The 21,621-nt window shown below is 52.5% G+C and overlaps 9 protein-coding genes across 9 annotated transcripts; 4 read left to right on the plus strand and 5 right to left on the minus strand.

The window, feature by feature from the left end:
- Positions 1 to 1,525: 1,525 nt before the first annotated feature.
- Positions 1,526 to 3,386, minus strand: CGCA056_v012503 (uncharacterized protein; the record flags this gene model as incomplete). Its single annotated transcript, XM_037327747.1, has 6 exons — positions 1,526 to 1,713; positions 1,776 to 2,151; positions 2,197 to 2,763; positions 2,811 to 2,900; positions 2,953 to 3,206; positions 3,263 to 3,386. 6 exons carry the CDS (start codon positions 3,384 to 3,386, stop codon positions 1,526 to 1,528), a joined length of 1,599 nt encoding a protein of 532 aa, XP_037174052.1.
- Positions 3,387 to 4,840: 1,454 nt separating this feature from the next.
- On the plus strand, positions 4,841 to 6,848 carry ecdD-1 (Major facilitator-type transporter ecdD; the record flags this gene model as incomplete). Its single annotated transcript, XM_037327748.1, has 8 exons — positions 4,841 to 4,944; positions 5,007 to 5,242; positions 5,298 to 5,377; positions 5,439 to 5,851; positions 5,915 to 6,029; positions 6,084 to 6,374; positions 6,441 to 6,587; positions 6,657 to 6,848. 8 exons carry the CDS (start codon positions 4,841 to 4,843, stop codon positions 6,846 to 6,848), a joined length of 1,578 nt encoding a protein of 525 aa, XP_037174035.1.
- A 200-nt stretch (positions 6,849 to 7,048) lies between these two features.
- CGCA056_v012505 (Zinc-type alcohol dehydrogenase-like protein) lies at positions 7,049 to 8,056 on the minus strand (the record flags this gene model as incomplete). The annotated part of the gene is made up of 1 exon (XM_037327749.1): positions 7,049 to 8,056. One exon carries the CDS (start codon positions 8,054 to 8,056, stop codon positions 7,049 to 7,051), a length of 1,008 nt encoding a protein of 335 aa, XP_037174357.1.
- Positions 8,057 to 8,514: 458 nt separating this feature from the next.
- On the minus strand, positions 8,515 to 9,558 carry terF-1 (Kelch-like protein terF; the record flags this gene model as incomplete). Its single annotated transcript, XM_037327750.1, has 1 exon — positions 8,515 to 9,558. One exon carries the CDS (start codon positions 9,556 to 9,558, stop codon positions 8,515 to 8,517), a length of 1,044 nt encoding a protein of 347 aa, XP_037174360.1.
- A 2,609-nt stretch (positions 9,559 to 12,167) lies between these two features.
- Positions 12,168 to 13,133, plus strand: RTM1-4 (Protein RTM1; the record flags this gene model as incomplete). The annotated part of the gene is made up of 4 exons (XM_037327751.1): positions 12,168 to 12,219; positions 12,280 to 12,528; positions 12,581 to 12,988; positions 13,069 to 13,133. 4 exons carry the CDS (start codon positions 12,168 to 12,170, stop codon positions 13,131 to 13,133), a joined length of 774 nt encoding a protein of 257 aa, XP_037174771.1.
- Positions 13,134 to 15,163: 2,030 nt separating this feature from the next.
- On the plus strand, positions 15,164 to 15,496 carry CGCA056_v012508 (uncharacterized protein; the record flags this gene model as incomplete). The annotated part of the gene is made up of 2 exons (XM_037327752.1): positions 15,164 to 15,295; positions 15,362 to 15,496. 2 exons carry the CDS (start codon positions 15,164 to 15,166, stop codon positions 15,494 to 15,496), a joined length of 267 nt encoding a protein of 88 aa, XP_037174366.1.
- Positions 15,497 to 16,175: 679 nt separating this feature from the next.
- Positions 16,176 to 18,324, plus strand: CGCA056_v012509 (uncharacterized protein; the record flags this gene model as incomplete). The annotated part of the gene is made up of 4 exons (XM_037327753.1): positions 16,176 to 17,069; positions 17,116 to 17,173; positions 17,235 to 17,442; positions 17,493 to 18,324. 4 exons carry the CDS (start codon positions 16,176 to 16,178, stop codon positions 18,322 to 18,324), a joined length of 1,992 nt encoding a protein of 663 aa, XP_037174365.1.
- Positions 18,325 to 18,500: 176 nt separating this feature from the next.
- Positions 18,501 to 19,705, minus strand: est-0 (Esterase; the record flags this gene model as incomplete). Its single annotated transcript, XM_037327754.1, has 2 exons — positions 18,501 to 19,594; positions 19,645 to 19,705. 2 exons carry the CDS (start codon positions 19,703 to 19,705, stop codon positions 18,501 to 18,503), a joined length of 1,155 nt encoding a protein of 384 aa, XP_037174622.1.
- A 506-nt stretch (positions 19,706 to 20,211) lies between these two features.
- CGCA056_v012511 (uncharacterized protein) lies at positions 20,212 to 21,078 on the minus strand (the record flags this gene model as incomplete). The annotated part of the gene is made up of 1 exon (XM_037327755.1): positions 20,212 to 21,078. One exon carries the CDS (start codon positions 21,076 to 21,078, stop codon positions 20,212 to 20,214), a length of 867 nt encoding a protein of 288 aa, XP_037174623.1.
- Between the last annotated feature and the right edge of the window lie 543 nt (positions 21,079 to 21,621).

A 21,621-nucleotide genomic window follows, 5' to 3' on the forward strand; every position in this document is an offset into this window, starting at 1 on the left:
TCCATTGGAGTTGCCGCCGCGAGTCGGGGAGGCTTCGTTCGTCTCAAGACCAGGCATGTCTCTGACTAGCGCTGCCGCCCAGCCCCCAACGACCAAAAGAATCGATGACGCTGAAAAAGAAGGAAAATCTCTCCGGGTCTGCCTACGCTATTGATCTTTGCCATCCCCGACACCGTCCCGGACCGTCGGCATCGGCTCGCGGATTGGAACTTTCGCACAGCAGCCATTGGATTCCCCTGTGGATGCGCAGGATTGCAGATCTGGGTCCAGCGGTGGGGAAGTAGTTGCCGAATTTCCCAGCTCGAGCCACCGTTACCGCCCCGTCTCGCTGATCTGGCACCGTGACGTCCAAACAGGGAATCTTTCCAGCCTTCTGGAGTTTTCGGGGTCCGCAGCTGACGAAACTATGCATCTTTTCCCGTGTGGATACCTGCTGAGTGGATTAATGATTGAGCCGTCAGCCTGCTGCCTGCCATTTAACCCAAAATCCGCCCTGTTCCAACGCTTAGCTTCCGCGCTCACCTGCTTCGGGCGTAATCTGCGAGACTTCTGTTCTCAGCCCTGAACTACACATGTGCCCGGATGGATACCTGCAAGCTCAGCTCCGACGCAAATGTTAACGGAGCCGCATTTTCGCAGCCAGCTGAGATTTTAGTCAGTCAAGGAGGCGATTTTCAAATCATGGCCACGCTGCTCCTCATGCAAGCTTCGAGTCACGTCGCGGGGACGAGCTACGGCTCGAGAGGCGAGGTTGTCACCTCTCAGCATTGGGCTCACCGCTGTCCTTGCCTTGACGTTGCTCTCGCATCCTGACATAATCGTGATCAATGGAACACCACTCGACTCCAGTATCTATTCCAATGGTTGGCTGCTTGCCGCTCAGTAACGCTGCCACATGCTTCACGTCATCGGAAGACAAGTCATGGAATCCTGTTCCTGCGGATAGCAGGCAACTCTATCTGAGGAAACGCAGTTGCCGACAAAGAGTTCAAGATCTGCCTTGATATCCCTGCCAACCTGCCAGAGATAGATTTGGCCAACCCCAACTGCCCGCTGCGTCTATCCGTGCCAAAGCGTGTTCAATCTCTCTGCAATTGATTGGTCGTGCTACTGCATCCTTCCCGCCAACCCGCCTCGGCTGCCTGGGCCAAAAGGAATGCCATGCGCCCAAGCAGTAAGCGCCAAGGTAATCCAGAGGCAAAGTCGGATGATTCCTTTCAGGCTTTGTAGTACTTGCAGCATTCTTCCTAGAATCCATCGATGTTCAGCCCTACGGAGCTGTCATATCTGTCGACACTAGTTCGCGAAAGCGAAAAGCCCGCAATACTGCGTACCCCACTACTAAAGACACGGTTGAATCAGCCACCAGCCATCGGCTGGTGTAGCGTAACGGTCGAATTGTATCATGATACAAATCAGGCTCCAGACTAACTAGATCCAATACCTCTGAGCCCCGAATAAGCCTCATTGACGGCATTATTCCAGCTGGTTCGGCAATGTCTCAATGCCAGTTCCTAAGACTGCCTCATTCGTCACCAAACGACGGGATGCCAACGATAGAGGCATCCAAAACAACTCCCTGCTTCAATAGCCTCTCTCTCAGGGGCCCATACGGCACATCCTGCACCAAGGCGTCCTTCTCCAAAGCGATGTCACACGCGTTGGCACAAGCCTGGCCAAGTGCGTAAAACTGATGTTCCAGCCTCACAGCCCCTAACCACCCGTCAGCCAAGTTTCACCACGGATTCACAAATCACCAAGGATGCAACACTCACCATATCCGACGTGCGACGAGCTGGGACAAGTAACACTGACGAAATTGCCCGCCTCCTCCCTCCGTGGCACCATCGCACGGTAAGCGATACCGAAGGGCCGCCAACGGTGTCCGTCCTTGAAGATGAAGCCTTCGTTGTGGACCCGTCCGTCCCGGAGTATGCGCCGCACGCTATGCGTATCTGTCGGCCAGTACGCTACGGCGACCGGGTCTGGAACCTCCGGCGCGCCGTTCTGAGAAGCCGTCGCTTCCGTGACGATGTAGTCTGAAATCATTCGCCTGGCGTCTCGCACATAGAGCTCGTGTGGGAAGTGCCCATTGTCAGGGAACTCGTCGCGGCAGTATCCAAAGCGTGACCACTCTTTGCGAATCGGTTCCTGCTGCTGTCAGCAACATATCTCCAGGAGGACAGCCAAACCTACCGGGACGGCCTCGTCCGTTGCCAGGAACCAGAAGAATCCCCGTGTGAAGTCCGCTGTATCCTTCAATATCCTCTTCCGCCCTTCGTACCGCGCCACAGGCCACTCGTCGTTCATCCCAAGCAAGTCCGTCGACAACGCTCCCTCGCTTCCGATCAAGTCCGTCTTTCCTCCTGACAATCTCTTCTTTGGCACATACATCTCTCCTCCAGCTCTCAAGAACCGTCGATGCAGTTCAAACCATGCAGGATCATACCCCTCTGGCTCGGTGAAGGGCACGCGGTTTTCTGGGTCATCGGTCAGCGGCATGCGGTACGAGTACGATTGAAGATGCAAGTCTCCGTCACCGGGGTTGCCAAAGGCTTCTGGGGAGATGCCGTAGAGCAGGCCGCTAGAGGGGTCGCCGGGTGTGGTGTACGGGTCGATGTCGACATCGATTTGGCGGTAGAGTGTTTCCGCGCGGACGCCGGCCAGGGATTCGCTGTACGTCGCTGAGGATTCGCGACCGTGGGTCCAAGATATCGAGGCGGCGGCGAGAAGGTCGCCCTCATAGCTTGCCTCGACGAAGATCTGGGTCTGTGAGAAGAACGACTTTGAGCATCTGAGGGTGGACTTACCTTTCCGGTTATCGCCTGGCCATTCTCGAGCCGAATTGCTCGAATGGTCGTTTCATCCTTCTCAACGGCATCTTTCTCGACGAGCCTCGACTGGTGCCTATTAGCAAGCACTTTTGACGGAACCGCTTCACCAACAGCTCACCTTGACGATGGTAATCGACGGGTTCTCAGCCAGCCAGTCCTTGATCACCTGCTCCGCAACCCTGGCCTCAAACCTCCAGACATCAGGATCCTTGAGCTTCTTCTCGACAACCTTGTTCAGCCTGTCCAGGCGGCCATAGTGACGACTGATCCTCTGGTGAAGCTCGAGATTCAGACCACCCAACGTGGTGCTGTTCTGGAACTCGGCCTGGTTGTCGATATCTGTGGCTCCAAGGCCATTAATCTGGATGCCACCTGGTGATGTGGTCAGTCTAACCCGCGAGGTCTGATGGAATGAAGGGCGATGATACCGATGTGTTCCTGCGGCGAGACCAACGCGACTGACCTCCCGAGCCGTGAGGCTTGGATGGCCGTCGCGACGGCGCCGGACGTCGAGCCGTATACTACAATGTCGAATGTCCCAGTCTGCGACATGGTTGGGCGTGGCGCACGAACGAGGTTCAGGAATGAGGCAATCATCGAGTGATGAGAGCAACTAGGACGCTCGACAGCAATGGCACCTAGACAGGTGTCGAATCTCGCTGCCGCCTGATTCGTCGCAATTGCGCGTATAACTTACTGGAAAAGGTGTATCTCAAAGTTGACTCAGATGCCATGCGTCGCCGCGGATAGGTGGTCGTCGTTCCGAGGTCGGGCGCGTGCGATTCCCTGTTAGAGTTCCCTGTTCCCCTCGCATCTGACGCAGCGGGAGGATTGGCGTCATACGCTGCGATGATGAATGTTTATCCACCCTCGTTTGACTCACATCGACAATGCAGCCAATGCTTGAGCAAAATGCCTGCACTGCTAACTATGGATCCTGCATCTGTCCTTCTTTTGATTGCCATTTCTACAGACTCTGATCCCGCGCCTGGCCCATGGGCGTTCTTGAGCATTCGCCGGAGGAGGGGCACAAGCGGGGCCGACCCCGCATCCCGGATTTTGCAGGCGGAGAACCGGGGGCACCACCGGATTTTGAGATCACGTTTGAGGCTCACCATAAGTGACAGGCTTCACAAGTATTTAGGATGTGAGGCTAGGTAACCAAAGATCTGGGTTGATAAATATGAATCAAATAGGGAAGCGCCTATTCAGGCAAACAGAAGCGCCGTCAAGCGACACAGTCAACGGCTGCTGGGTGAAACAGCGGAAGCGGGGAGACTCCGACGAAGGATTTCATTATGGGTCTTGACCAACTCGCGTTCCGCCCTGGACAGTGTTGCGATCCATAATGTTGCCGTTCTTGAATGAACATGGCAATTCAGACTCTGCTGCGTAGTGGGGTTTCTTTCGGTCTTTCGGGGGATTGAGATGCGAAATCTCTAATGCACATGAAGACGAGCCGCATGCTGATCAAAAGCAAAGCTCATACACGGCGGCTCTGGATGATGATTTTGGCTGAATAGAGCCGAGGTCGAATGCTGCACAAAATACCGGCAGACCTTTGGCTAGCCTTAGAAGCAGGCATGTCTAGGACCGAGGAAGTTACCCGCGCAGATGTCCAGGTCCGCGGTAGTCTTTCTGGAGTCGGACAGGTCCCGACGTGTCTTTCTGACTATTACACCCGCCTTAAACCCCGGGTTTAGGAAGTTGGCAGGAATGTCGGTCAGATAATCTTCGCTTCCATGCTTTCGCTCCCCCACAGAACCCACCCCCGAACCCCAAGTTCTCTACTGCGGGGGAGAGTGGTGAAAGGCGGAAAACGGTCTGTCGCTGGGGTTCCGGTCATCGGCCCATTCGTGAAAGCTCGGCTGGGGGTTGGGGGCCGGTTGTTTTGATGGCTCAAAAGGCGTTGCCTCCCAGATGTTGCAGTGAAATTTGAACAAGTTTTGATATTCAACCCTGGTCCCTTAGAAACCATTCAACCCGCGTTATCTCGATCACCAAAGATGGGCCGCGGCATCTTCGCAGGCAAGGCGGCCTTCGCCAACGCCACTCCCCGCCTGATGCTCTACTGCCTCATCTATGCCATGGGAAGCGTCTTCTTCGGCTAGTGAGTCTCGCTTTTATACTTCTCCCCCTAGATGTCAAGTTCTGATATGTGTCTGCGACCAGCGACGGCGCCTCATTCGGCGGAGTGCAGGCCATGACGCCCTTCATGAACAAGTTCGGTTCTTATAGCGCGGCCAAGAAGGCGTATTACCTCCCCAGCCGGACGGCGAGCTTGATGAACAGTCTGCCGCTGCTGGGCAAGTTCACGGGGACGGTGGTCGTGGGACCGATTATTGAGAGGATCGGGCATAGGAGGGCGATGGCGGTGACGTGTTTGGTGCAGATTGTGGGAGCCATCAGTGAGATTTGCATCCGTTTGAGAGTGATGGGAGAAAGAGGCTGACGAGGATGAAGTCCAGGTTACGAGTAACCACGCCGCGCAATTCGTCACGGGCCGGTTTTTGGTGTACACAGCCGTCGGCCTGGTCGAGAACGTGAGCCGAACCTCACGGAATACCTTAGTGTGTGCTCGATACTAACGAACATCGATGCCAGGTCGTCCCAACGTACCAATCCGAAATCGCCCCGGCCCCCCTGCGCGGCTTCTTCGTCGGCTCGATCCAGCTCTGCCTGACCTTCGGCTCGCTCATCGCCGGCATCGTCAACGAGTCCATGTCCCGCCGGACGGACAGCTCAGGCTGGCAGATCGCGACGGCGATCCAGGCGCTGCCCGCCGTGCTCATCATGTGCGGGCTGTGGTTCACGCCCAACTCGCCGCGGTGGCTCGTCTTCAACGACCGGTCGGACGAGGCCATCGCTGTCCTGAGGAAGGTCAGGAGGCAGGAGGATGTGGATAACGGCAGGCCTGAGATGGAGATTGCGGCGATGAGGGAGGAGGGCCAGATCGGCAAGCGCGAGAAGGGGCCTTGGAGGGATCTGTTTAGTGAGAAGAATCGGAGAAGGACTGGGTAAGTCGCGCGGTGATGGTTTGATTTGTTGGGAGAGGATGTGCTGATCACCGGGGGGTACAGGATCGCATGCTCCATCATGGCTCTTCAGCAGCTCACCGGCGTAACCTTCTCAAGCTCCTACGGCCCGACATTCTACAGATCTGTGGGCTTGGCAGACAAGGCCTTCGTCTACGCCGTAATCCCTCCTCACCCACGTCAAGTCCGTCTCATCACTAATCGTCAATGATAGGTCGTCAACAACGCAACCTCTGTGGTCACGGCGATGATGGCCATGGTCTTCCTCGACATGTTCGGCCGCCGCACCCTCGTCTTCCACGGCGGCTGGTCCCAAGGCGCCTTCCTGATCGCCATAGGCGCGCTTGGTCGCAAGGCCAGCCCCAACGTCCACGAGAGCAACGGCATCGTTGCAGGGATGCAGCTGTATACGTGTATTCTCCACATGACGCTGGGCCCGGGTGCATACATCACCGCCGCGGAGGTGGGGACGCAGACTTTGCGAGAGAAGACGATGGCTTTGTCGGTAAGTTCTCCAATCTTCATGACGACCCGTGACTCCCGGGGAGATGGTTGCTGACTTGGTCCTCAGACGGCGCTGAATGTTGTCGTCGGGTTCATCGTCGTCTTCGTCACGCCGTATCTTCTCGCGGAGATCGGTGCCGGGTTGGGGTACATCTGGAGCGGATTCGCCTTCTTGACGTCGGTTTGGGCGTGGTTCTGCATGCCTGAGCTCAAGGTAAGCTTATTTCGAGAAAGGATTGGAGAAAGTTACGGGACAGCGTTTGGCTAACAAGACGGACGATAGGGCCGCAACCTCGAGGAAATTGACCAGCTGTTCGAGGCCAATATTCCTGCTTGGCAGTTCCACAAGTTCCAGACAGACGGGCTCAGCCATGATCTGGCTGTGTTGGAGGGCGGCAAGGCTGATGTGAAGGTCGTAGAGCAGTTTGAGGACGCTGAACGGGGGGCTCCATCTGATACTCAGACTCGAACTTGAAAAGATGGGTGTTGGAATAGCGGAAGTCTCTGGCGTTGAGAAATGTAAGCTTCCAAGTCTTGAATCACTTGGCTTAGAAATGCTTCTAGTGTCAAACGTTTGTTCTGGGCCAAATCTTAAACAAGTTTGATGATATTGCCTACCTATGAGTACACACGCGATCGTTATTACATACAAAAACGTGTAACGGCACTTGCGTCTTAGGCGTGGCCTACATGAACAACTATCTTCCCCGTCGTCCGTCCCAGCCTGAGCTTCGCGTACGCTTTCGGCGCGTCCGCCCACTCAAACTTCTCATCAATCAACACTTTCACCTTTCCCTCGACTGTCCATCGACCAATTTGTTCCAGATCCTCTCGACTAGGGCTGACTCTCACCGTCTGGAACCGTCTCTTCCCACCGCCCAGAAATCTCGGCAGCATGTTCCTGCGCAGCATGCTGACCATGGATTTCTGCATGGCAACCTGGACGAAGACGCCGTCGGGTTTGAGGAAATGTGCGCAGCTCTCGTACAGACACTCCGGGCTGCCGACGTTGTCGATTGCTACGTCAAAGATGGGCCCCTTTGCCTTTAGGTCGCTCAGGACATCTGCCGTTCGATAATTAATCACCTCATCCGCTCCAAGCCTCTTGCAAAGGTCGACATTTGCCGTGGAACATGTCGCAACGACATACGCACCAGCGGCCTTGGCGAACTGAATTGTGAAGGAGCCAACGCCGCCGCTACCGCCGTTGATGAATACCTTCGAGCCAGGTTGCAAGCGATCTTTGGGGAGTGATTGGAATGCCGTCAACCCGGCTGTTCCCAAAGCAGCCGCATCGTCGGGATCAACACCTTCAGGAACAGGCGCGATGTGAGAGCACGGAGCGATCATAAGCTGGCCCAGGCTGCCAAACTTGGGCAGCTTGGTCCCGATGCTCAGAGCACCGAAAACGAGCTGGCCCTCGGCAAAGTCGTCGGCGCCATTTTTGGCCTTGATTCGACCGCAGAAGTCCAGACCTGGACTACTCGCGGGCTGGATCATGAACTTTCCGAAGACAGGGATCTCGGGGAGCTTGTACTCGACGGGGTTGATGCCGGCTGTGATGACTTCGATGAGGACATGATCTTTGGGGAGAGACGATGCGTCTGGTGGAGTGGTGATTTTGTTGAGTGATAGGGAGTTCTCGAGGGTTTTGGTGATGGTGGTGTATTGCCAGGCTTCCATTTTGCTGGTAATTGGAGACCGAGTTGCAGTGAAGCGCGTGAGATTGTGGCGGCAGTAATAGGGGACCTCTCTGTGAAAAGGTTTACGGGCAGAACAGGGTGCAGAATCACCAAATATAAGGCAAATAGTACTCTTAGCAGACATTCAACTACATCGCTACCATTCATTCACAAGTGTTATTCAGCCAAAGTCCGCATCTAAGCCGTCGAGTTGCAGGGGTGGTTTAAGGTTATCTCGGGTTCGGATTGATCCTGGTCTACGTTGCGGGGTTTCCACCCTCAACGCGCTTCAACCCTTTGAAGATAGCGGATGTTGAATTCTCTTTCGTCTAAGGACAGCCAATTTGAGGGAAGAAATGAATTGATGGCTAGCTAGATGGTGTGCGGCTAGTTTCCTCCACAGCTCATGCGCGCCCGCTGATCCCAACGAGCGAAAAGGGGCGGCGGAGTTTGATCCAATCACCACTTGAACGACCCAGGATGCAAGACCTCCATGTTATCAACAATCCCAAAGTCGCGAATGCCACCTCCAGGCGTGTAGATGCTCCCGTTGAAAGCAACCGCCGCCATGCCGTGGCGGGGCATGTTCATCGGCTGGAGCTTCTCCCAGCAGTCGCCGCGGATGTCGTACACCTCCGTCTCGTTGAAAACGAAGCCAGCCTCCGGATCCAGATTTCCTTCGCCGCCGAACGTGTAGATGCGCTGCCCGAGGATCGCCACGGAAACTCCTCCCCTGGGCGTGGGCATGCTTGCGCGCTCGCTCCACTCCAGCGTCTTGAGGTCGAGGACGTAGACCGTGTCGCGGACTGCGGTTTGGCTTCGGAAGCGACCTCCGACTACGTAGAAGCTGTTGCCGACGACGCCGCCACCGGCATGCTCGCGACCTTCGGGGAGATTGGGCAGAGTTTCCCATTCCTGAGTCTTGATGTTGTAGGATGATACGATGTCGACGGTCTCCTGGAGCCCATCGGCTCCCAGCTCGAGCAAACTGATGCCGCCGGCGACGATGATCTTGTCACCATACGCGCCAAGGATGGAGCTACCTCTCTCCGTACCCTCGGGCATTGATGGGAGCTCAGTCCACTTGTTGGTAACAGGGTCGTATTCGTAGCAGTTCGGAAGCGCCCGGAAGGCGGCGCCGCCGGAGAGCCCGCCGAGAACGTAGATCTTTCCGTTGGTAGAGATGGCGTTGGCGTGGTTCATGGGAATGGGCAGGGGAGCAACGAAGGACCACTCGTCCTTCGGGACGTTGTACTTCTCCACCGAGTCAATGGTTGAGACCCCGGTAGGCTGACTTGCATCAGGCTCGATTCCCGCGATGACGTAGATGTTTTCATCGAGAGCCACGGCGGCGTGTTCTTGACGTGGGCCCCCGACGAGTGGATTGAGAACTTCCCAGGTTTCGCTGGCGGAAGGGGTGCATCGTGAAGCCGGCGGTGCGGCTTCCGATTGTCCACTGAACAACTGCAGCAAGGCAAGAGAGAATGTAAGTTGTTTAAACATATTTGCATGCGAAAGAGGGGTTCGTGTTCGGTGTTGTTGGAGGTTATTGAGCTAGTTGGTGTAGTGTTGTGTGATGATGAACAAACAATAAAACACTTTCGACGCTGACGATATGCCTCTTCAATAGGAGTCACTGGCCATTCGAAAGTGCAACTTCTCCTGATGTCTATATTGCTAATACGAACGCCAAGGGAATGCCTGGCCTGTAAACTTTGATTGTCAACTACCCACGCCAACCCTTACGGTACGAAGGTGACAGCCAATATTGACAATTCTTCAACTTCGTGAAGCTCCGTATCATCAAGTCAGTGAAAGAGAAAACAAGACTAACGAAGCACTGCCTCTCGCGGCCCATGTGAATGACATGGCATTTCGGGTTCGGTCCGCCTCTATTCTTGGTGCTGCGCCCATTAGTAGCTGGAAATTCCGCGGAGAGAAGTCGTAACCAACACAATGGTAGTTTCTCGACGGGCTGTCAGGTCTCAACCAAGCATCACATACGTAAATGTGTTACGCACGTATTGCCATTGCCAGCGGAGTTAGGCTTCTCCAATGAAATCCAGCGCACTAGCCAAACTCAAGGCATCATCATGAATGGCCAGATTCTGATCATCATACTCTGTTGTACGGTCAAACCCATCCGAAATTATCCTGTGCAGCATCCTCGTTATAATTAGGGGTGTCCGCATTGATGTAGTTCACAGGCCAATCAACCAGCTCTTGCCACTTCGAAGTAAGCGATCTCAAGATGATGTTCATGAGATGACTTCCCCAATCTTTCATGAACCAGAAATGAAGACCCCCTTCGTGAAGAACAGTGCAGTAGTGTACGAGCACAACCAAAGCTGCTGGGTGCTGGGCTTCCAACAAGGCCATAAATCCACTGCTGAGGACCATTGGCCAAGACACAGCAACGTTCAACGCCGGAGTTGTCGCTGATGCTAGTCCGACGCTATCTCGCAACCCGGAAACTGCGCCCTCAACGAGACCTTTGACCTCGGTACTTACATCGGCTTGATCCATTTTATCAATAGCACCTGCGACGCTCCGTAGTAACGATCCCAGTAGCTTACTACCGCCGGAGTACCGGTCGCATTGCATGAAGTCCCTTAATATGCCATACCGCACGTTTTCCTTGGCTGAAGTCAGGACGCCGCTGACTCCTCGGATAAGGGTGAAAATCTCCAGGATGTGGCCCATCTCCAACTGAAGAGGGCTGTGTAATGCTGGGCTGGACGCGGCGAATGAACCGATGAACAACATTGATGATGCGGCAAACAGTGCGTGGCAATTCTGCGGAGTAACATTGGAAATCTCGGCGTAAACTCCGCGAATCGCGTGTTGTTGGTGTTGTAAGCCCAGTGAAAGATTTTCCTGTCGCTTCTGCGGCTCGAGGGTTGCAAGATGGAATGCGGAGACTGCGAGAATCTGATGCATGAGAAACGGATAGTCGGTAGCCACTTTGGGTACCTTATCTCTCCATGTATGAAGATTGGCGCCGGGTAAAGTAGCGGAGGTCACAGACGTAAAGTGGTTCATAAGCCCGAGGTCCGCCGTCCAACAAGACCACCGCTCGGATGCGGTTTCGGCGGCGGAGTCGGCCGTCAAAGAGGACGACGTTGTCAATGAGGCTCCGGAGGCGCCGCTGGACACCAGGGTTGGCGAGAAGCCCCGACGTTCCAGATCCGAACCCGAATGGCCTTGTGTCGTCGGCAAAACCCCATCAATGGCAGATGGGGCTAGGCTGCAGGAGATTTGCTGTCTAACGCAGGCGCCACATGGTTTCCTCTCATCGCACTGGAGCAGCATTGGCTCCCGAACTCTCGAATTTGAGTGGTTCACAGTTTATTTGACGTACCTTGACTTTCCTCTGCTTGCAGGTGGAGCAACCGTTTCGCGACTTCTTGTGTCCAAGTCTTACCATGTCGAGGAATTTAGCCGAGAAAGATGAACGAGAACGCAGATCCAAAGAAGATGATTGAGGTTCAATTTTGAAAGAGGTCCGCAAAAAGTAGGCTTGTGAATCCGAATCCGACCGGCCGTTCTTATATCAGATAGAGTTGCGGAGATTAGTTGAGATGAGCGGACTTTGCCAGCCACTCACAAGCCATCCCGCCTAGATAAAAGCATAGCCAGTCTGGGGCTACTAAGAGGAACAGGGGTATCCCAGAGGGACGCCCGCATCATTATTCAGCCATATCTTGGGCGGGATGTAAACACCAAGACATCAATATCGCCAAAGGCACGAGCATAGCCTCAATCTAGATACGAAGGATCCGCGGATGAAAAGTATTTACAGATTTTGTATACGAAATGAAATCTCCGGATTGCTACTGTTTAAGTAATGTTGAAAGAAATAAGAATCTCGAGGCATCACCTTTCCTTCGGCGTCAACCAGACTATCGCAACTCCAACTCGTCAACAGGAGGTTATAGTACTGTATTATTTGTATTTGAAAATCTTTTTTCCGTAATCTCTACTTAAAGCCATGGCTTCATCAACGCCGGATCCTGGAGAATTCGTCTTCTACCACTATGATCCGTCTCTTCCAGCAGCATGCGTATTCATCGCTCTATTCGGCATCTCGTTTGCCCTGCATGTTTTTCCAGATGTTCAAGTTCCGGGCCTGGTACCTTGTGTCATTTCTGATCGGCTGCTGCTGTGAGTCTGTTCTGCCCTCCGTTGTCTTTTGACTTTGCTGATATCTGGTGCCTTTCCTAGTTGAGATAGTAGGCTACATAGGTCGAGCGCTATCTGCAACTGAGACCCCGAATTGGACCACGACATCATATACCATTCAGAGCCTGACGCTTCTTCTCGGGCCCGCACTCCTCGCTGCATCCATCTACATGGTTTTGGGCCGTCTGATCCGGTTTCTGGAAGCCGAACATCTGGCTTTAATTCGCACGAAGTGGCTGACAAAGATCTTTGTCCTGGGCGATGTCATCTCATTCGTCACCCAAGGCGCAGGTTCGCTTCCTACACATTTTGAAGTGCGTTTGATCTTAGCTGACTTTTACAGGTGGCGCAATACTTTCCCGCGCCAAGTCGCTGAGTGATGTTGATCTCGGCGAGAACATCATCATCGCCGGCCTCGCCGTTCAGATTGCCTTTTTCGGGGTCTTCATCATCGTCATCTGCCTCTTCCATTACCGAATCAACAGATCGCCCACCGGCCCCTGCAACTCGGCCACACTTCGATGGAGACCCTTTATCTGGATCTTGTACGGAGCAAGCATCTTGATTATGGTTCGATCTGTGTTCAGAGTGGCCGAGTATGTCACAGGCAGCAACGGACCGCTGATGGCAAGCGAAGTCTATATCTATGTTTTCGACGCGGTCCTCATGTTCATGGTCGCTGCCATGTTCAACCTCTTCCACCCTGGGAAAATCATCCGGATGGACCATAAGTTGACAGCGATCTCTGAAAGTAGCATGAGTGTTTGTCTGCAAACCTTGCCCTAGTAAGGGATGACTCGTCGTTGGTCTGGAGACTGATAACTAAAGTAGGAATCAACAGCGCTGCTAGGCGAATTGTTGATGAGAGGTGTGTGGAGATTTCTCCTCTGTACTAGACTACTATTTGAGTCAGATTCAAGGAAAGAAAGACACATGGCACCGAATGAGAGGCTTGAGCTAAGGAGTCCTGCCCGTATGTAATGAGCTTTAGTAGGCAATGTGAGATCTAGAATATGCCACGAAATGAGTTGTTAGTATTTATTACATGTCCATGGCATAGGGCTTTGACGTATTGGTTAGCAAAAACAGCCTAATGAAACAAGATCAAGTAATACCTGTCAATCGGGAAAATCTTGACAAGAGACGATCTTACAAGATTGAAGTTGAAACGCTCGATTTTCAGAACATTCAAGGGGCACATTGTGCGACATCCAGGCTTGTTTTGCTCTTTCGAAGCGGGATCAAGGACTTAAGTCGATCCTGCGTGTTCGAGCCTTGCACACGATTGGCGATTATAGACAAGAAAGGGGTATGGCATCCTTGTGTTTTGAAGCCAGGGACACCCTTCAGTTCCTAGATAGCTTCCTGGTTATGTTTGCTTTTGCAACGCACTCGGGCATAAGACACAACTTTTAGGAATGGCCATATTGGTTTTCTCAACATACGATCCGTTCCTATGGGCAGATCATTTAGTTGAATGGCTTCGGCAAAGTTGGCTTGGAGCAACCTGGAGAGAGTCACGCACATGACCTAGCCTACTCATAGCACACAAAAGTGTGGAAAAAAGGTCAGAACAGAAGAAGAAAATCCAAATATACTGAGGAAGACTGATACTTGGATTCATGTATGCGATAGCAAGCGATCACCGATGAAGTTGGTACGACAATCCTTCGACAGGACAGCAACCCTCGGAGTTTTGTTGAGGAAATTTTGGCCCTCGTCGGGGGTTTCGCAGCAGGGGAAACGCTCGGAGTCTTATGTGAGATGAACTGTCAGTATCCGAAGCCAATCATAGTTTTCATGAACGAAATTGATCTTCGACTATCCTGGAAATGTTTCATTGAGACTGCTTTGGTATACAAGTTCTACCCGGAAACATGTTGATATGTAACCCCCCAATTTCTGGTTACATCTTTTACACGAGACCTTTGAAGACGTTACATTCAATCTATATAACAGTGTGATTTGCTAGACTTTTCAAGCTCATCATGAAGCTTGATTGGGGGACTTGATCAAAGAAGCCTTGAGAACGAAATAGTGGTATGCTCAGCCATGAGTCAGTTAGAACTCCAGAGACTGCGTTGAGATTCCTCTTTTGCCCTGTAACTGTTGCGCTGCAAGTTTCTGGAACACGCGCTAATCTCTCTGAGGACACTAAAACCAACTTCCCCAGAGAATAGAGTTGTCTCTTATGAGACCTGCGCCACTTGTAATAAGGGAGCCCGCCGGCCGCCCGCACGTTTGAAGGCCGGGCGGCGCGTGACCCCACACGGACTTTACGCCGTTTTCCGCTGCCCGTTGACCGCAAGGCACGAATGGCGGTATGTCCGCCAGCGGTGAGTAGGTTCGGACAATTATCAGATCTCAACTCTTTACTTGAAACCAGGGTAGTCACTGTTGGTAATAGATCATGGGGTAGGATGCCGGAGTTCAGCCTTGGTGTTACGCGTTCTAGAATGCTTCAAACTCTATTTCCGCTGAAACCGCCAGTACGGCGGTAGGTATGCACCATTTGAAAGAGTTGCAGGAGCCCTACCAGACACACCGGACGCAAATTTTGCAGATGGCGAGTAATGAATGTATCGGATGAGTTCCACTTCGGCATAGTGCTCCCACCTTCGGTCACTTATGCCGAGCCAAAATAGGTTGCATCAGATGAACCGGCGCCCGTCCACAGCCCCTGGTCCTTGAATCCGATACGGAGTGTGTGGAATGCTGGTACGTAGAGCAAGTTTACGTGGAACATAGCTTCGCAGAGGATAAAGGAAAGCAAATAATATATAAAGCGCAGACATTTCAGTAATCCGAAATATGTTGCTGCCCATCTTCATTACAATAGCTTAACTGACTACAAGCACCTGACCCAATTCTTTCTTTTTAATCCTCCGAAGAAACATTTTGCAACAGAGATCTCCAGAAATCAAAAATGTTGTTCAAGTCTGCCATCGCCGTCGCCACTCTCTTGCAGTTCGCGCTCCCCGCATCAGCAGCATTCATTTTCTGCGCGGGAGCTCCCGCCGATGGTAGCTGCCCAGCTGATAAGGGAACTAAGTCTAAGGTTGGTTAATCGATAGATCTCTCCATGCGAAACCCATCAGGCCTGTGCTAACTCGTATATTCATAGTGCCAGGATGTTTGCGGCAACTGCCAGCCCAGGTGCTTCGGAGGCGGTGTGAAAGATCTGGGCGCAACATGCTGCACTCAGTCTGATGGAACCATCAACATCTTCTGCTTCAGAACAGGAAAGAACACCTGCTAGTGTAAGATACGATGAAAGGCGGTAAATGGTTATGAGATAAAAGAGCAAATAAATCACGCCGTAAGCAGCGCTTGCGGTTTTTCTTCAGCGCAGTTTTTATAGCTCACATGCATTCATGTTTGAAGCCTGCTATTCACTAGTGACCAAAACCACCATGCGAATTAACCTGACCAGGCCGACATTTGGGGAGCATATCCCAAGGGATATGAATAGTATTGCAACTTCGCATGTCTATCTGCAATAGTAGGTGGCTTCACACACGTATTGAGAAAAGCCGGGATTCGAGCCCTCAGTTGGGGAAAGCGGGGTGCACAAGCAAAGACGGGGAAATCGGCACGATGCAGAGGACCACTACCGCAGGTTAGTTAAGTCCATTGCCAGGGTTTGGTTCAGCATTTCCTTTTCTGGCCTGAACTGAGGCCTTCCGGCTGCTTCCCCGCGACTTGCTCCGCCGAAGCCATGATCGCCGCGGGCTGCTGCTCGCTTGCAAATAGCACGACAACCGACAATCCACGGACAAATCACTCGCGATGTTGCATCAACAAACCAGCAGTGCTTCTATGCAGTCATATAATATGAAGTTCACCCTTACTATGCAGGTTACCCGTCGTCGCATCTAGATCACCAGAAGACGGGGGGATCTCAACCGCCCCAGGCCCCTCGCAAATCTTCTACCAAGATGCTTTTGTATCATGGGACATGGCAATTCTTTGCCGTCATCGCCTTCTTTGCGCCTGGCTCATCAGCAGAATGCTGGAGAACGACTACCTGCGATGGACCAGACTCGGCAGCATTCCCGGGAGATTGGGACAAGTACAATTATGCCCCCAGCTCTCGCAATGTAACGCCCAAGTTCATTCTTTCCCTTCCTTCCGGCGAAAAGATATCAGATTTCAATTCCTCAGTTGCGCTTTCACCGGACAGCAAAGGATTGGTGTTTGACTTTGGCATCGAAGTCGGCGGCATAGTTACCGTTGACTACGAGCTCTCTGGGTCTAGCAACGCTACTCTTGGACTCGCCTTCACGGAGGCCAAGGACTATATCGGTCAAAAGTCGGACAACTCCAACGGCGGAACTGGCCAGGATGGTGCCCTCACTCACAACATCACATCCGAAGGGCCTGGGACCTACGTCATGCCCGATGCCAAACTGCGCGGCGGCTTTCGCTACCTCACTGTATTTGTCACAGATACTCAGTCGAACGTAACGTTGGATATCCGCAACATAAGTCTTGAGATCAGCTTCCAGCCAACCTGGTCGGATCTGAGGGCATACCAGGGGTACTTTCGTTCCAGCGAGGACCTGCTGAACAAGATCTGGTACAGCGGCGCATACACACTGCAGACAAATTCTGTTCCCGGAAAGACGGGACGTGTAGGCACGAGCACCTTGAAGTCTGGGTGGCAGAATGACGCATATATCGGCCCAGGAAACACAGTTCTTCTCGATGGAGCAAAACGAGATCGCTGGGTTTGGATTGGTGATGTGGGAACCGCAGTGCCAAGTGCTTTTGTGAGCACTGGCGACATGGAAAGTACCAAGAATGCATTGCATGCGATTTACGACAATCAAGTTGGTACTGTCATCCTGTTCAGAACCACTATCTGACATTTGAAAGGGATCAGATGGTACTTTACCCAAAGCCGGACCCCCGTATCCTTCGAAAGATAGCGATAGTAAGTCACTACTCACGTCCGAAATAGTATTGATAGTTCAAGGTTGACGCCACATAACTAGCGTATCATCTTTGGGCCCTCGTCGGCACGTACAACTACTTTTTGTACACTGGGGATGAAGAGTTCATGACTTCCATTTGGGCCAAGTATCTGAAAGCCATTGCCAACAGCAGGGCGAAAGTCAACTCCAAAGGTATAATGGCTGTTACCGGAGAGAAGGACTGGGGGCGTTGGACGTATTCGAATGAGCGAAGCTCAGCAAGTATGCTGTGAGTAAACGTCTCGTTCGCAAACATACCGGCCATGCTAACGGACTCAGCTTGTACCGGGCGCTGAAGACTAGAGCCGACATCGCGTCATGGGCACCTGAGCTCACCAATGCGTCCACTTCCAAACAAGAATGGCTCGATGCTGCAGCGACGCTCCAGGGGGCCATTATGGCAAATTTGTGGGATAGTGACAAAGGCGCTTTCAAGGAAAGCCCCAACGACACATCTCTATACCCTCAAGATGCAAACAGCATGGCCGTTGCCTTCGGCGTCGTGTCAGCTAACAGCACCGAGGCATCACAAATATCGGACTATCTCGAGTCGAATTGGACGCCTATTGGGCCTCGCTGCCCTGAACTCACAAACAACATTTCTCCATTCATCTCCAGCATTGAGCTTTCAACTCATTTCCGCGCTGGCCGAGCTGATCGGGCTCTGAGTCTGATCAGGGATGCATGGGGTTGGTACTTGAACCATCCCAACGGCACTCAATCTACCGTTCCGGAGGGCTATCTGGTGAACGGTACATGGGGCTACCGAGGAGACCGAGGTTATAGGAATGATCCTACATACATGTCTCATGCCCATGGATGGAGCAGCGGGCTGACATCGACCATGACTGAGTACCTTGTCGGCTTGAGAGTCATCAAGCCAGGGGGCAGCGAATGGCAGCTGAAGCCCGTGCTGAGTGAGATCTCCGAGGCAGAGGCTGGATTCACTACTAGTTTGGGGAAGTTTTCTGCAAAATTCACGGTGGGCGACAATGGTACAGCAGTCGTAGAATGGAGCACGCCGGCGAACACGAAGGGCAATTTGGTACTACCAGGGAAAAAGTTCCTTATGATCAAAGGTGGAACGGGTACCACTACCATCAATATTTGAGGTAGAATACTTTCCGACGCATAGTATGCCGCTCATGAGTTCATAGCTAAGAAGCTGATGGCGCTGAGTGGGCGTCGTTGACTGCCTATCTGAACAAGAGTATCTGCCCTGTCCATACATGACCATATCTCTGCCATCATTGAAACAGTTGTAACAAAAGATCAAGCCCGAACCGATCAGGGCTCCCTATTTGGTACTAACACACTCCTCCACCAGGTTTTCATGGCTTCCGTGCACTTCCCACCGTCTTTGAAATTGCCTTCCATGACGAGAAAGTCGTGAGCATACCTCGGCTGCAGGTCCAACCGCACAGGCAGCCCAGGATTACCACGGCGCACCTTATCCACGAACTCAACGTCCTGGTCTAGGAAGACTTCTTGCTCGCCGGCGGTGACATACAAACTTTTGACAACCTTGCTGAGCCCACCATCCCAGATGTCGTGCTTGTGCAGTGAAAAGACGCGGCTTCTGGGGTTCTTAGGGTTTTCCGACGGCCTAATTTCCTCAAGGATGTCTCTCGCAGCTTTTTGAATAGGCCACGACGATAGCAAGTCGACATTGGAGTTTTTAGCGAATGAGTTGTCGTTTGTGCGATCGCTTAGCCATGGAGACACAAGGCATGCGCCACTCAAAGGCTCGGCGAGCTGAACCTGCGCAACCATAGGGTGAGGCTGAACCAGATGCCCTAAGACCTGTGCTACCAGATTCCCACCGGCCGAGTCCCCAGCGAGAGCAATATCGCCGGGCTGGAAGCCGGACTTGATGAGATGGGAGAGGGCGCTCGCAGCTTGAGTGAGCTGACTGGGATACTTCACTTCAGGGCAAAGCGTGTACTCGAGCACGGCTACCGCAGTTTCGACGTCTTCTTCAATGCCGGCGGTAACGTAGGCTCGCCAGCTCCAATCCAGATGCCCATCTAGCAACGGGATGACGTAGCCGCCACCATGGAGGAAAAGGACAACCTTTTTGGCCTTGTTCTTATCTCCTACCCAAAGCAGGAAAGACTTGCCATCCTCGAGGGTCTCGACGTCGTGACTTAGTCTGTCGAGGACGACACGATCGTTGACATTCTGGGCTTTTTGAATTCTGCGGCGTACCCAGCCGTCATACGTCTTTCTCGTCGCTGGTGTGACGAACTGGATTTGACGGGCGCGGAGACTGTACAGGTAGGTTTTCGCAAAAGCGGCGAGAACATAGAATCGCAGGGGTAGCCCTCTGATCCAAGCGACGGAGACGACAGTCACTAAGTTCACAAGCAGCTGCAGGGGGACTGATGAGCACGGTTAGTAACATCTCTCACATTGGAGCCGCCGAACGTACAGATGAAGATCAGGCGCAAAGCCAGGCGCACCTTTTCCTGCAGAGAAAAGTCGGGATTCATGATGGTAATGACTGAACCTCTCTTGAATGGTAAAAGAGAAACTTTCGAGCCAGATTTAGGAAGACGCGTTTTGAAGGGGGCTGGGTGGATTGATTTATCAGCCACCAATGAAACATGCAGCTATCTCCAGCCGAGGCTCCCCACTTCAGCTGTTCAGATGAACCGCCGACATGTCACAGCTTGGCACATGTACCCAGCCGTGGCCTCAAAACAGTCGAGCAGAAGATGAGTGTTCAAATGAATGCGCCAAGCACCTTACGTAAATCGAGAAGAAACCATAAAAAGCAAATTTGGCGCATCCACACGGCTTCCGAGGCACGAATGTTCAACCGGTAGTAGTGTTGGGTGTAGTTTCATTTACGACGGACGAAGTAAATAGGCTGAAGCGGCTGACACAAATAATGGAGCATAACTGAATAACAGTAGTCTGATTACTCGTTATCGATCATTGCACTTTGTGCGCTTCTCCTTGAGTCATGCGTAATATTTCAAATTTATCAATGACTTTAGTCCTCTAAGCCAAGAGTTGACCAAGTTCTCTGACAGCTCTGCTCTAGGAGGAAGCGGTTCCACCTCTGCGGGTAGCGACGAATCATGGCTTCCTCAAGCTTCTCAGAATCTCCAGCCTTCTCCAGCTCTTCTTCGAATGCCAGTATATAAGCCCTTGTGGCCTCAATTAGATATGATCCATCGATCTGGGAGGCTCGTTTGTGGCCAGGTACGACAATGTGAGGATCCAAGGCCGCTATTTGGTCCAAAGACTGAAGCCACATTTGTCTTTTCTCGGGAGTATTGGCTTCGCCAAGGAACTGATAACAATCCCCGTACACTATGTCTCCACACACGACGAGTTTAAGGTCAGGAACGTGAAGAAATGACGAAGCATCTGTGTCCGAGTGCGGTACGTCGATGCCTTGGAGTAGGTGGCCATCAATATCAAACTTTCCGTCCGCAGGCAAAGCGATGGGGATATGCTGGTCGCCAGCGATCTGCTTGTTGGGAAAGAGCTTGTCCCAGAACGCCAGACTGCCAGGCCATTGTTTACGGATGCCATCAACAACGGAGACAGTGGCAACGCATTTGGCTTCTGGGAAATGGCGGAGAATAATGGGGTTGCCGAGAAAATGGTCTCCGTGTCGATGCGTGGTGTAGATGTACTGCAACTTCTTGCCAGGGGCTGTCTTTTTCACCCAGGCTGCGAGGCCTTCGGACAGTTCGATGGTGGCCGGCGTATCGACCAAAACTGCTGATGTTGGCCCTTGGATGAGGGTGCAGGATGTGGGCGAGAACCATCTTTTAGACGGATCCAGGTGCCCGGTGGCTATGGGTGCAGCCGGTGCAACATACACATCGACCCGAAGATTGCTGATCATGATTGAGTATGTGAAGAATTGAGAAGAAGTTACTCAAGGCTTGACAGACGATACTGCGGCCACCTCAATGTTCCTCGGTGGCTTCTTATATGTAGGTTTCTTGTTGAGTATTACCAATAATGGCAAGGATATCTCGGTAATCATCAAGCCCAACAAGAACAACTCGAAAGCAGTTATCTCCAGCTACGGAATACGAGTACGAGACGGCGGGCATGCATCTCGTCTTGGGTCCGCGAGAGGATTGCTAAGCAGAACCATGATCAGGACGAAGAATCGTGTCATAGATCAATACACTTTGCCAAGCCGTGCTTTATCCCATCGGCAGCAACTAATTTGACATGATCAAGGTCACATATTGGCCAGTGGCCCAGTTTGCAGTGTCGTAGTTATCGCTGATGTGGGGTTGATGCGAATAATTGGTCCACTAAGAGCAAGCCAAATTGATTACTGAACAGATTCGCGGTCGTCAACTCCCGGTGTGCGGTCAGTCTGACAGGGATTAGTAAGGTGTTGCAGGTCAGGAATGTTGTAGATGGTCAAAAC

The sequence above is a fragment of the Colletotrichum aenigma genome, assembly GCF_013390185.1.
Source record: "Colletotrichum aenigma strain Cg56 chromosome Unknown KSG_Cg56_contig08, whole genome shotgun sequence".
NCBI lineage: Eukaryota > Fungi > Ascomycota > Sordariomycetes > Glomerellales > Glomerellaceae > Colletotrichum > Colletotrichum aenigma.